This window comes from Dasypus novemcinctus, chromosome 9 (assembly GCF_030445035.2).
Source record: "Dasypus novemcinctus isolate mDasNov1 chromosome 9, mDasNov1.1.hap2, whole genome shotgun sequence".
Lineage (NCBI taxonomy): Eukaryota > Metazoa > Chordata > Mammalia > Cingulata > Dasypodidae > Dasypus > Dasypus novemcinctus.
In genome coordinates this window covers 34,425,782-34,440,872 of record NC_080681.1, presented here as the reverse complement: position 1 = coordinate 34,440,872, position 15,091 = coordinate 34,425,782, and the positions used below count along the sequence as shown (strand labels likewise).

The window sequence follows — 15,091 nt, the reverse complement described above, 5'->3', positions numbered from 1 at the left end:
AACACAATAGAGAAGACATGAAAACAGTTCCCTCCTCGACAAACAAGCGTGAATGTCTGAGTTATTCTTAGGGCACTTGTGTACACTCCAACCCTCAGTTACACATTGCTTGGACTCATGAAAGGTAACAACTAGACATGCTGGGGTACAGGCTGTGCAGGTCCCTTCCTAGCACAGAGCTCAACACCCATATGGGGCTATTTAACAACTGATTGGAAATTCAGCCTTCTGATTTCCAGTTAAATACTAGGCACAGGAAAACAAATAGCACTTGTTTTTCACTGAGCCTTGTCAGTCATCCAAACTGCAGTGCAGACCAGAGAACTCCCTGTGGTTTGGTGGCAGAGGCCCAAAATATTTGGACCTTTTTTTCCTTCAGTTTAAGTAAAAGGAATAAACCAGATTTTGGCAACCCCAACACCTTTACCCACTCCTCCCCTCTCTTAAAAATGCAAAATTAGTTTTTAAATATTAAGCATATTCTTGGTATTAATTTACATTTTTATTAGTATTAAATTTTTATTTGTTTTAACCTAAAGCCAATAGCACAGAGTTTTGTTTCTCTCATTTATTTCAACTGCCCTGACTTGTTATTTACTTGGATTTGCTGAAGAGACACTGTTTAGAATCCCATTTTCTGTTTCCAATTAAATTGGGATATAATATCTACCAGTTGTATTATCAAAGAATCAGACTGTTTCAAAGCCGGGAGGAACTTTAGAGATCAGCTGATACAACCCCTTCACTTTAGAGATGAGGAAACTGAGGTCCGAGTACTTAAGTGATTTTGTTAGTGGCAGGGACAAGACATGAAACTCGGGCCTCCTGACACCCAGGCCAAGGTGTTAAACTAGAAAGAAAGGGAAACGGACTTGGCCCAGTGGTTAGGGCATCCGTCTACCACATGGGAGGTCTGCGGTTCAAACCCTGGGCCTCCTTGACCCATGTGCAGCTGGCCCACACGCAGTGCTGACGTGTGCAAGGAGTGCTGTGCCACGCAGGGGTGTCCCTCGCGGAGGGGAGCCCCACGTGCAAGGAGTATGCCCCATAAGGAGAGCCGCCCAGCGTAGAGCCTGCCCAGGAATGGCGCCGCCCACATGGAGAGCTGACACAACAAGATGACGCAACAAAAAGAAACACAGATTCCCATGCCGCTGACAACAACAGAAGCGGACAAAGAAACAAGACGCAGCAAAAAAACACAGAGAACAGACAACCGGGGTGGAGGGAGGGGAGAGAAATAAATAAATAAATCTTAAAAAAAAAAAAAACCTAGAAAGAAAAACCCGAGTACCTCCAAAGAGGATTGTCAGATAAAATAGAGGACATCAAGTTAAATTTGCATTTCAGATAAACAATGAGTAATTTTTTAGCATATGTTCCAAATATTGCATGGGCTAACTAAAAAAAAATTTTGTTGATACGAAATTCAAATATAATGGGTCATCCTGTTGTGTTTTTTATTTTAAATATATTTTTATTGCAGAAGTTGTGAACTTTCAAAACAATCATGCACATGTATAGAACTCCTGTGTAACACTCCTCACCAACACACCACTATCCTGTGGTTTTATTTGCTAAATCTGGTAACCCTACCTCAGAGACCAACACCCTGTGCACCCCTCACTCACCCACCCAAGCATACACATATTCACTTACATTCCTTCCCTGACTTTAATAATAAATGGCTGGGAGCAAGGATCAAAAGCACAGTAATTCCAAGGGGGGATAAGGTTGAAAAATGCTGCTTATTTCTTGATAGTATTCTAATCTTAGATAATCCTTGTGATCATGCAGGGCAACTAATCCTGACAAAAAAACTGGGCACAGTCTCTGGATTAGACATTTTATGGTATTAGAAGCTAGGTATTAGGGTCTCATCATGAGCATTCCTGCTTGATTCTCACGGGGTCCAAGTCTGTAGCCCTTGAAAATAGAGAGCTCAGGGTTGGAACGCAAATGAAGCAAGATATATTAAAAAGTAAATCAGAAAGTACGTGGAATAAAGTAAAAAGATACATTTTGAAATCGAGCTCACTGATTTTACACCATCAATTTTTAAATGAGCACTGCAGCAAGTTTTTTTCCTAAGTTTTATTGAGCTATAATTCACATACCATAAAGTTCACCCTTTTAAAGTAAAAACAACTCAGTGTTTTTATTATTATATTCATAGAGGTTAGCATATTCATCACTACCTAAATCCATTTTCATCACTCCAAAAAGAAATCCTACACCCGTGAGCAGTCACTCTTCTCTTCTGCCTCCAGGCCCTGGCAACCACTAATCTACTTTATGTCTTTATGGAAATGCCTGTACTGGACATTTCATCTAAATGGAATCATACGATACGTGGCCTTTTGCACCTGGCTTTTTTTTTTTTTTTCACTTAGCATAATGCTTTTAAGGTTCAGCCGTGTTGTAACATGTATTAGTACTTTATTCCTTTTTATGGCTGAATAATATTCCATGGTATATATCAAGTAATTTGTCTGTTCTTTAGTTCATGGATGTTTGTGTTGTTTCTACTATGGCTACTATGACAATGCAGCTATGAACACTTCCACAAGTTGTTGTGTGGACATAGGCTTTCAATTCTCTTGGGTGTATACTTATGCATCAAACTGCTGAGTCATATGGAAGCTTTATGTTCAACTTTCTGAGGAACTGCCAAACTGTTTTCCAAAGTGGATGTACCATTTTATTCCCACCAGCAATGTAAGAGAGGGTTCCTATTTCTCCACATCCTCACGAACACTTGCTCCTTTCTATTTCCTTATTACACCATCCCAGTCAGTGTGCTGGGGTCTCTCACTGTGGTTTTGATTTCCATTTCCCCAATGACTAATGATGCAGAGCATCTATTCATGTGCTTATTGGCCATTTGCATATCTTCTTTGGAGAAATGTCCACTCACATTGCAGCATGTTTAAAAGACAATTTGTATTTGTTTTTTTTTTTTGTTTATTTTATTTCTCTCCCCTTCCCCCCTGCCACGCCAGCTGTCTGTTCTCTGTGTCTATTTGCTGTGTGTTCTTCTTTGTCTGCTTCTATTGTTGTATTGTTGTCAGCGGCATGGGAATCTGTGTTTCTTTTTGTTGCGTCATCTTGTGTTAGCTCTCCGTGTGCGGTGCCATTCCTGGGCAGGCTGAACTTGTTTTCGTGCTGGGCGGCTCTCCTTACGGGGCGCACTCCTTACACATGGGGCACCCCTACGTGGGAGACACCCCTGCGTGGCAGGGCACTCCTTGTGCGCATCAGCACTGTGTGTGGGCCAGCTCCACACAGGTCAAGGAGACCCGGAGTTTGAACCGTGGACCTCCTATGTGGTAGACAGATGCCCTAACCACTGGGCCAAGTCCGCTTCCTGACAATTTGTTTTTAAAAGACTTTTTCCCCAATTTTTTCAGCAAGCTCAGGTTGAATGGTCAGACATCTATTGCCTAACTGAGTTACCTCACTTTTTCTTCAACATGGAAATGACTGTATAAATAGGAATAAGTTTAAGTTTATATGACTCTTCTACATGATTATACTTATAGCTTCAACCTGACAGACTGAAAAGTCAGGTTTACTTTTTTATTTCTGATTACACTGAGGGGCAAACCTAACACATTCAAAATTCTCTGGGGTCCATATACCCTGCAAAAGGCAAACCATATTGCTGTGACTTCATCGTGTGTGTGTGGCTGATACTCAAAACTCCACTACTTGTAACTCCACCTGAAACACTCACTCTTCATCCCACTACTATTTCCTAGGTAACCAGTACAACTGGATAAAGGAACTGCACTTGCAAAGGAAACTAAATCCCACCTTCTCCCTGCCTGGCTTGCACCCTCTTGACTGTGCTGTGGAATCATAAGGACTAAAATGATTTGACAGAAAAAGGCAGATGCCTTTAAGCAGTATTAAAGTATAATGTTTTTAAGCCACCCACATGGATGGCTGAGGCATTTGAAGTAACACAAGGCCCTCCTAACTATGGAAGAGTTCCTTTTTTATTTTGGGCAGTTGTAACAATGCAGATAAGTGTATTTAAATTTAATGGCCATCCTGACAGAGAAGTAAATGCCATTACTGAACTTTCCCATCACACTGCTTTTTTTCCCCAAAAACTAATTGTTAAAGTACTATGACTCTACCTAGAAAGTAAGGACAGTCCTAGGAGAGCAGCATATGAGGGAGGAAACAAGGACACAGCATAACCGGATTTTGTCTAGGTTCTTAGCTAAGTTGCAGAAATCCATTTCAAGAGCACGTCGGTCGGGTGAGTTAGGCCAGTAATTTATAAAGGTAGGGAGGGAGGAGAAATGGGAGAGGAAAACAGATCATGGGTCCCAGGTAGAGAGGAAGGGGCTGAAAAGTGAGAAAGAGGGCTGATTTACAGACTACAATTTCCCATTATAGATTACAAATGCCCAGGTTTTATTTGCATGGTAATCGTGGCAGGGGGAAAAGGGCTACAGCAGGGTGCGGAGAGCAGGAACAAACACACGGACTGGCACTGGGACAGGGTGAAGGCGAGAGAGCGAGAGAGCAAGAGAGAGCAAGAGAGAGCAAGAGAGAGCAAGAGAGAGCAAGAGAGAGCAAGAGAGAGCAAGAGAGAGCAAGAAGTCTTTGGCGCTTGCTTTTTAAACCACTAATTATTCCACCCCTTTGCTAATGACACAGGATGAGTCCCAGCTATTTGCAGTATTGATTGATTACCCCACCCATCAATCCCCCAGGAGGGCCCAATAATAAGGTCCCTGGAGAACATCCGGGGCTTCTCCTGATTTCTGGAGGAAATCTCATTCCGAATGGCAGAATCTTGGGGTGGGGGTGGGGGTCCCTCCAGCAGCCATCGTGGAGGTGTCGATGTGCATGTGGACTTCTTGCCAGGTTCCAGATCCATCTCTTGATTCCCTATCTAGCTTGCTTCAACAGGGCATCTTAGAGTCCTTCCTCTAAGCCCTCTGGGTCACTTTGGGAAAGACAGTGATTGGAATGGCTACAAAAGATTCCATGGGTCTTATGAAGCGTTTGGATGAGATACTTCACAAAAAATAATTTAGTTCTCTTATCCCCAAATTTTAACTATTAACTACAGTAAATGAATCGAGAATATACCACTGGTCTTGTATCCAGGAGGAGATTACTGGTTCCCCTTGCTGCAGTGGCTGTTAAGTGGATGAGCTGACACTGAAACCCATTTCAGGTCACAGAGAGTAGAAGGGTTTGTCTGCCCTTCCTCCCGTTAGCATATTCTCCGTTAGGGAGAGTTGAGAGGACTTGCATCACTTGTTGTCTGCTGATCTGAGAACCTAAATGAACAACAGATGTTCGCCATCTCTTCCTGGCCATGAAGAAATGTACAGATGGGAGAAAACTATTTGCCACAAAGAAAGATTTCTGAACAACAAAACAGAGTTCAGGTGTCCTGAAATTTAAATTCTTAACTTCTCCCCATGCTGCCTTCACAGAATCAGTAATTTAAAGCTCATCACTTGATCTGCCATCTCCTTATAAGGAATTAACTCCAAGTGGGGTTGACGTTAAATTGTTTAATAAAACTCTCTCCATTTTTCACTGTTAGTGCATCTTAAGCCAATGGCCAAGCTGCTTACGGATCTTAAAGAAAATTAAAGCAAATAAACAATAACTAGGATTAAGATACTCTTCCTTAAAACGCTAGGAGATGGCAGGTTAAAGAAGGAACCCAGAAGGTAACAGGCATAACTATCTGCTACAACATACATGACCGCACTTTTTATCTGGGCCTACAGTCCAGAGAAAGAGCAAGTCCTTTCAATCTGGTGCTGTTCTAGTACTGAGCTTATAATTACAAATGTAAATTCAACATCCTTCCCAAGTGCCCTTTACTATGACTAAAAATAAGTAACAATGGAAAATAATGTCTATGAAATTATTAGTGCTAGGCACTGTACTGTTTTTTCACATGCTGTCTCATTTAATCAAGATAACAACATTTGATATAGGAACTATTATTTCTATATTACAATTGAGGAAAAACCAATCACAGAAAGATTAAGTACTTTACCCAAGATAACTGCTTGGATCCGAACCAGGCTAGGCAAAGCCTGTGCTCACCACCTTCTCAGAGCTGCCCCACGTGGCAGCCACTAGCCTTTCTGTGGCTATTGGTACCTGAAGTGTACTAGGGTAACTGAGGCCCTTTTTATTTTAATTGATTTTTTAAAAAGATTTACTTGTTTATTTATTTATTTCTCTCCCCTTCCTCCCCCACCCCCACCCTGGTTGTCTGTTCTCTGTGTCTATTTGCTGCATCTTCTTTGTCCGCTTCTGTTGTTGTCAGCAGCACGGGAATCTGTGTTTCTTTTTGTTGCGACATCTTGTTATGTCAGCTCTCCGTGTGTGCGGTGCCATTCTTGGGCAGGCTGCACTTTCTTTTGCACTGGGCGGATCTCTTTACGGGGCACTCTCCTTGCGCGTGGGGCTCTCCCACGTGGGGGTCACCCCTGTGTGGCATGGCACTCCTTGCGTGCATCAGCACTGCGTGTGGGCCAGCTCCACATGGGTCAAGGAGGCCCGGGGTTTGAACCGTGGACCTCCCATGTGGTAGGCAGATGCCCTAACCACTGGGCCAAGTCTGCTTCCCTTAATTGATTTAAATAGCCACGCTTGGCCAGTGCCTACAGTAGTGGACAGTACTGCTCTATCATATAAAGGCTAAATGTACATATGACTTAAGGATCATGGCCATTAGTCTTACTATCACAAATGCCTTTAATTACAGGAGGTTCATAATGAGTTATGAGTATGAAGAGAGGTACTTTAGCACAAGAGCTTGTAAAGTAAGCTGGAACTGTCGGTAATTAGCTATGTGATTTTAGCCACTCAATAACCTGTCTTATTTCCTCATCTATAAAATGGGATAGCTGCCCCAATCTTCATAGGATTATTGTGAAAATTAAATGGCATAAAGAATTAGAGCAGTTAGTGCAATCCCTGGAATATAGTAGTAACAAAAACAGCTAAATAATTACTGACTTTTGGCCAGTTAAATTTAGACGTAAAAATTCTCAGTTGCAATTCTCAGAAAAGGCTACATTTTAAGTTATTAGTAACTCCTCTATGTACCTTTGAGGTTTTTTAATTATTTGAAATTAATTCAAATTTACAGCAAAGTTGCAAGTATAATACAAAGAACTCCTGTATATGCTTTAACTGCATTACCAGTTTTTAGTATCTTGCCATATTCGCTTTATTATTCTATCTATGCATCTGTATTTTTTTTCTGAATTAGATCCTTTACCCCTTAATAACTATGATTCCTAACAAAAAGGATATTTTCTTACATAGCAGTACAATTAACAAATTTTAGAAATATAACATTGATACAACACTTTACTATACAGGCTAAATTCCAGTTTCATCAACTGTCCCCATAATGTCTTTTATAGCAACTGCTCCCCCCACCTCTGACCCAGTAGGATCCAGGTTCAAGATCATTTATGTCTCCTTTAATCGGCAATGGTTCCTCAGTCTCTGTCTTTCATGAATGATATTTTTTAACAGTCCCAGTCAGATTTTTATAGACTGTCACTCCATTTGGTTTTGGGCAATGTTTCTCATGATTAGATTCAGGCTACGCACACTTTTGGCTAGAATACTACAGAAGTGATACCGTGTTCTTTCTCAGGGTATCACATTCAAAGGAACACCATTTTCACCTGTCCCATTTGGTGGTGTTAATTTTGACCACTTGGTTAAGGTATTCTGGAGGTATCTTCACTGTACATCGTATTTTTCCTTTTGTAATTAATGTTATTTGTGGAAAGATGCTTTGTGACTATGTAAATACATGTCCTTCAAACTCCCTCTTTAGACTGTTCATCCAGTGATGATGCCTGATCAAATTTTACCATGATGATTACAAAATGGCCATTTTCTAACTGCATCATTCCTTCCATATTATTAAATGGTATTCTGCTATAAGGAGCTTTCTCTTCTCCTTTCTTCAGTCTTTATCTAATATCTATATTGACAATGGATTCTTATTTTATTCAATAATTTCAAAATATACCCTTCAAATAAAGAGACAAGAAACTACAGATGTAAATTACAAGCCACCAACTGGACAAAGTTTAGGCATTATGCAAGAGGAAGACCGTTAGCTGCAGCCCAACTTATTCTGGACACCTTTGGGCAAGAGAGGTTTAAAAACTTAAAGGCTCCACAGTTAAGGACATTAGCATGTAGTCCTAGCAAGAGACAATGTGAGTTATCACTACAGCACTGCAGTGTTGCTCATCATCAGACATGATATCATACCCCAAAAATTCCATCCAAACAACCCATCTATTTCTCCACAACTAGCAAACTTGAATGTTCTGGCAAACTCAAAAGGACATGATTTACAAACAGTAGGTAATATTTGGATCTTTCCACAAGTGCTGGGTTCCAGCTTTTTTTAATAAGATACAAATGATTTCATTTTGGAGCTCGTTGTGTCACTTACTCAACAAACAGATCCTCATATCAGAAATTAGGGCTGTGTTATATACAAAGAGAATGAGTTTGTGTATAGTTATTTTACAGTCAGAGACCACACACCTAGAGGATATTTACAAGATTTACATTGCTCCTGATGCCACGAGGGGGGTCTCAGAGCTGAAAGCAAAGTTCAGGCCTCAGAGGATCACTGTTCAATGTGCAAACTAGACAAGACTATTCTATTCACGGAAGAAGAAGGTGGGTGTTTTGTTTTCTGTAAATGCTTATCTACCCCTGCTGTCCAAATACTTCTAAAAAGCATACTCCAGATATAGCATACTTTGGACTCTGGTATTATTTCAATGAAATAAGCTTAAAAAGCCTGGCAAAGTTCAGGGTCATTATATCCTGTGCTAAGATTCAGTTTGAGGGCTTTGCACACTTACCAAGAAACGTCTGGAAACCCCAGCCGCAAGCCTGTCTGTCTTCAGATGCCAGATCAGGGGCTGCGGGGAGTTGAGCAGGAACACGAGAGGCTTGTGGTGAATGTGGAGTGAGGAAATGGGGTTCACGTGCACAGTGACCTAGGAAGCAACAAAAGCAGAGATCTTAGCACCTGCATTCTTTTAATTTCGCTGGAGGCATTCCCTGAAATACTTTTTCCATAGTTTGCCTTTGAAAGAAACAAGTTATAAACTAGTTCAGATTCTATGAATAGGTATGTTAGGTTGGCTATATAAAATTGCCAATATTTGACAATTTTTACTAGAAAAAAATGGCTATCTCATATGGCTCATCCCAGACTAATCTCCATCAAAACCTGATTCAGTTCCCAGCCCAGTAACAGTAGAACAGAAATAAATGAAATATTATTTCCCCCAAAATTGGCAAAGGTGGAATAAAAACTACGTTTGTTCAGGACTGCCTTATTCTCAAGTCAAATGACTAAGCTAAAAGTTGGAGAACAGAATCCCCTGGGAAATGGTTGTCCCTCTGTATCTTCAGAGAAATAACTTTCTTCTCTCCCAGGTAAACTCAAACCTCTAGAAAGTTAAGTGAGTTCTGCCAAAGAAAAGTGCCTAAAGCAGGGAAGGGGGATGCCGAGGGGAGTTGCCAATGCTTTCATCATCCCAGCTATTAGCTCGAAGGGGTTTTCCAAAGAAATGAAGCAGAGAGCACACAGAACAAAAACTGATTACATATAGGTCCAGTTGAAAACAAACAAAAAATCCAACAACAAAAAACACAACATGAGGATGGATAGGAAAACTGCAGCCAGTTTGACAATGGACCAAGGACCATTGTAACTTACCACTGTTGTCATTAGTGTCACCAAAAGCATCTGTGAGGAAAAGTGGGAAAGAGCAAATTCAACCAAGTCCTTGTAGAGCACACGACCCAAAGCAAAAGGGCATATAAAGAAATACCAACAAATGTTTTTCTATAAGCATGGCTCACAGTGGATTACAGTACAAAGGGGTGAGGCAAGACCCAAGTACCATATATTTAGATACGGCAAACTCGGCAAAGATCATCCTAAAGTGTTAAGGAAAGGAAAGGGAACTTTAGCGGAAAAGACTAAGACTAAGCGATACAATGGAGATCACAGGACATCTTAGCCATAGTTCCTATGAGAATTAAATGGTCTAAATCTACGATCTCAGTGTATGACATCATGCGGGAAACCGTACTAAAAGCTAGACAACTGTACATCCTCCCAGTGGCTACCAGCTCATGCTGATCTCAATGCATTATCCACCATTTTTGGTAAGACTAGCCAATGAAAAATGTCATTTATTACAGCGTACTCTCGGGTCATTGATACGTAAGGCACCAAACCTTATTTATCTTTCAAAAGCCACTCCTTAGCACATGTAACAAATGGAAGGCACTCAGTAAGTGCCAACTAAATGTTTCAATTCTCTATTTGTCAATGCCATAAAAGGAATTTATTCTATGGATAGCTTGCACTATAGTACATAACATCTTGTTCGTTAATTTATTAGTGTGTATGTCTTAATTTCAAAACTAGACTGTAGGGGGAAGCAGACTTGGCTCAACGGATAAAGTGTCCACCTACCACATGGGAGGTCCACGGTTCAATCCCAGGGCCTCCTTGACCTGTGTGGTAAGCTGGTCCACGCACAGTGCTGATGTGCGCAAAGAGTGTCATGCCATGCAGGGGTGTCCCCTGCATAGGGGAGGCCCCACGCGCAAGGAGTGCGCCCTGCAAGGAGAGCTGCCCAGCGTGAAAGAAAGAGCAGCCTGCCCAGGAGCGGCACCACACACACATAGAGCTGACGCAGCAAGATGATGCAACAAAAAGAGACACAGATTCCCATTACCGCTGATAAGAATAGAAGCAGACACAGAACACACAGCTAATGGACACAGAGAACAGACAAAACTGGGGTGAGGGGGTGGAAGGGGAGAGAAATAAATAAACATAAATCTTTAAAAAAAAACAGACTGTAGGCTCTCCTGGACTGCCAGGGAGCCACCCCCACCACTCCAAGGAGGAGGCAGTGGAGGAACTGAGCACCATGCAGGTGTGCACGGCGTCATCTACGGCCTGCTCCACCAAGAGGAGCTGCAGGCCCGAGGAGGAGAGCCACATGCCCAAGAAAAACCAGAAGCTCCACCGCCTACCCCAGGACACCTGAGATACGTATTCATCCACGATGCGATACTTTCCATAGGGCTTGATTTTTTGGATAATGCAATTATGATTGTTGCAGGAACCCAAATTGAGATGTCTATTGGAATTATTTTGGGAATTTCAACTACGGCAGCTGTTGCTTTGGGAAATCTTGCATTAGATTTAGCGGGACTTGACTTGCAGACTATGTTGAAGTTTTGGCTTCCAGGTTAGGTTAAAGTTTGTTTTTATAAAGCTTAAGTGCTTTTGTCTCTAACTTGTATGTTGCCAGTCTTTCTGTTTTCTAAAAAAGTATTTTACTGTTGTGCTTAACACTTTTTTCTTTTTAATTAAATCCCATATCCAGAAGTCTTGCCTGTGAGTTTAGAAAGGGCTTTTGATTATTGGTTTCTTTTTTTTCGCTCTTGAATATAATCCAGTCCTACGGAATCTGTCAGTTGAACGTCATCAGAATTATTTAAGCTGTCAAAACTTGGAACTATATAGCCTTAATATTGAAAGATAATTTATGGACACAATAAAAATTGAAATCATTCAGATAATTAAAAAAACAAACACAGAGCTCTTCTGTCCTTAATTGAAGGTATACAGATCTTATTCTACACTAGTATGGTGCTCTGCATAAAGTCATTTCTGAAGAATGGTTTCCTTTAAGATAATGATTTCTTATAATTGATATTTTATGTTTTGTCACAGAGAATCTTAATTCAGATTAAAACTGGAACTCTTCATTTCTCATATTAGTTATTTCTCTCTCAGAAGCACTAGAACTGTGGTTAAATGCAATGAGCTACTTCAGTGCTATTTGTATGAAATTCATGTTGCCTGTGTATCATGATTTATTGACTTGCTGATGCACGTAAATTATTTGAATGCTTTTGTTACCACTGTAGGCTACATGGTGACCAATGTTTTTTTCAAAGATGAACTGAACAAAAACTATCTTTTCAAAAAAATGCACTGTAAATAAGGTAGTTATGTATCTCACGTGTAACAGTGTTCTGGACATAGGAGACAATGAAAATCGTTACACAGCATATGTATAAAGTCAATTAAAAGGTTAACAAAAGGCTGAAATTATGAATAGCTTCAAAAGGATTTAGCTAATTCATAGAAAGTTTTTAAAAAATAAGCAATACTCAAACTGTCGTGAACTATTTCTGCAACACTGCTAGGATCACTTTTATATTGTCATAAGGAGAATACTAAATCAGCATACTAAATGAATAGTGATGTCAAGTGAAGCTACAACAAAATAACGTGTTCCTTGCTTGTATAGACACTCTTCACGGTACTTGGGAGATGCCGCACACTTTCAGAAATGAACAGACTGATGCTGTTACCGGATTTCATTTAGGTTCTTGGCTATGCTGCAGAAATGAAATTCAAGACCATGCTAGGTGAGTTAGGCCTGTAATTTATTCAGGCAAGGAGGGAAAAGAAATGGGAGAAAATAACAGATCATGGGTCCCAGGCAAAGATGAAGGGGTTGAAAAGCGATAAAGCTGGATGATTTACAGATTACAATTCCCCATTATAGATTATAAATCCCCAGGTTTATGTGCACCTGGCAGAGGAAAAATGGCAAGAACAGTGGGAAGAGGGCAGGAATGGGTCCAGAGGCAAAAGAGCTGAAAGGAGAGCTCGTTCAGGCCCCACTGGGCTTTTTGAATTGTTAATTATTCTACCCTTTGCTAATAGCAGAGGAGGGGTTCTAGCTGTTTGCTGTTTTGATTGATTACCCCACCCATCAATTCCCTGAGGGCCCAATGATAAAGTCCCCAGGGAACATGGGGGGCTTCTCCTTGCTTCCAGAAGAAGTCTTTGTTCTGGATAGCAGAATCTTGGGGGTGGGGGTCTTCCAGCAGCCATCTTGGGGGTTACTGATGACCACGTGGACCCTCTGCCAGGTTCCAGATCTGTCTATTGATTCCATATCTTACTAGCCTGCTTCAGTGCCACTGAAAACGAGAGAGACTGTAGAAAGAGAGCAGAGGTAATGCTGGGCACTGCAGCATTAATTAAACTGAGAGGCATGTGCTACAGAGAGCACACAATGTGAAGAAGGGAGAGATGAAATCATTAATGTGCTCAAGCATACCTGAAAACTGCAAAGAAACATTCTGACTTTCATTAAGAGCATGTGTCAGTAAAAGGTTTCCAGATTTATCCATTCCAAAGCTGTCTATGGAGCACCATAAGGATTCAAAGAAGAGTAATGGATTGGCTCAGAGAGTACATTAATTTTTTTTTAAAAGTTTCTTTGCAGCCCCCAGGCATAAAATTGTTAGAGCTCATAGATAAGCATAAGTTTTGGTCTAAATTTACAGTAGGAAAAGCTAATTAATATATATATCTCAAATGAACCAGAAGAAAAAAAAAGAAAAAGAAGAAGGAAAAAAAAAAGCTTATGAAACGAGAAGAAAAAGATGTATGTGACAGATATTGGTGCTCCCATCCAAAATTTTCCAGATGGTTGAAAGTGTCTAGGCCTGGCTCATACAATGAAGGAAAGGTTTCTAAGAGCCACAACTCTCTGAGCTTTCCTGGAAACGATTCCTTCTTCAATATGTGGCAATGTCTGGCCAAGATGAATCTCCAACTCTGGCACATGGGGCCCAGGCAAAGTCCCAAAAACCATTTGGCAAAGGAGAAATCACACTAGGATTGGGAAATTTAAAAAAAAAAAAAAAAAACCAATACTTTTTTAAAAAGATCATTTGGCAGGGATAAAGAATCCCCTCAGTGCCTGGTTCACCTAATCCCTCAGCAACTTGCCTCCTCTGCTCTTCCTCCACTTGAATAAATCTTGCTGAAGGGGAGATAAAGGACAACCCAAAACAACAAAAGAATGAAGGTATAAAAGTTCCCGGAAACGAGGGGAGAACATACTGAGTATCTCCTAAAGAATTCCTGGCTAACTTCCTTAATTTTTCGCAAGAAAAGGAAAACTCAACTTGCCAATTATAGCACAGGAGAGACTATAGAGTTAGAAAGATAAGAACATCGGGCTGACATTCTTCATGGTTAAATTGTGCAATGATCATGGTCTAGAGACTAGAGTTGAGGCAAACTGCAGAGAAGAAATAGCCCATGGAAAAATGGTTCAAATAATGTCCAACAGTTTTCAGCTTGGAAATCCAAACAGTATTTTAAAGAACTGACCTTTAAATATCTGTCAAATGTATACATAAAATTAAGGGCTATCACTCAATCCATGGGCTTCATAAGATAAGTAACTGAACCTAGACCATTGTGAGTAGTGAAGGTTAAAGAGCATACATCTCAAATGAGGGAACAACAACTACACTCTAAATCAGCTGCTTCTTTGTTAATCTTTTGGGAGTCAAGGACCATTTGAGAGCCCTCTCCCCACAAAAATACCCAAAAACACACAAAATTTTGCAATGTCAGGAAAATACATCTGGTACAAAGCCCATGAACTTCAGGTTAGTACCCATTAATCCAGGTTAAGGAACCCACTTAGAAGAGTAGGAAAATTCTAATGGCAGAAATGGAAAAAAAAATGACTATCTAATTAAATATATTCAGATGTCATCCTTTTAAGGGAAGAAGTTAATTTGACAACTCAACTAAAACACTTTCATATGAAATTGGTGGGGAGGGGAGTCAGTGACCACTGGAAACCTATTCTTTGGCCACATAGGGGTCTACGAAACTTATCTGAGAGTTTTCCACTCTAATCATTTTTGTCTCAAAATGTTCAATCTTCCTGTTGGTGTGAGAAAATGCAAGTAAATTTGATGGGTCACATCCCATATGCAGATATCACTCACACATCACTGATCCCTTCTCTAAACGGAAGAATGCTAATTGGTTTAATCTGTTCTACATCTATTTTTACTGGGTCTTCTGAGGTCATCTGTGCATTTCAACAAACATACTAGATGTAATTAACGTAGTTCTCTTATTTTATAAAGAAATTCAAAGTAAATCTTTTCTGTGTAATCT

General features: G+C 40.4%; 1 protein-coding gene across 1 annotated transcript in view; it reads right to left on the bottom strand.

Annotated features, from left to right (window-relative positions):
- The window catches only part of TGFBR3 (transforming growth factor beta receptor 3), a 219,799-nt gene that overhangs the window by 73,264 nt on the left and 131,444 nt on the right, over positions 1 to 15,091 (bottom strand). The window contains exon 4 of the mRNA XM_004455570.5: positions 8,907 to 9,044. Coding sequence (XP_004455627.2) covers positions 8,907 to 9,044 — 138 coding nt within the window. The remainder of the gene's footprint in view (positions 1 to 8,906; positions 9,045 to 15,091) is intronic.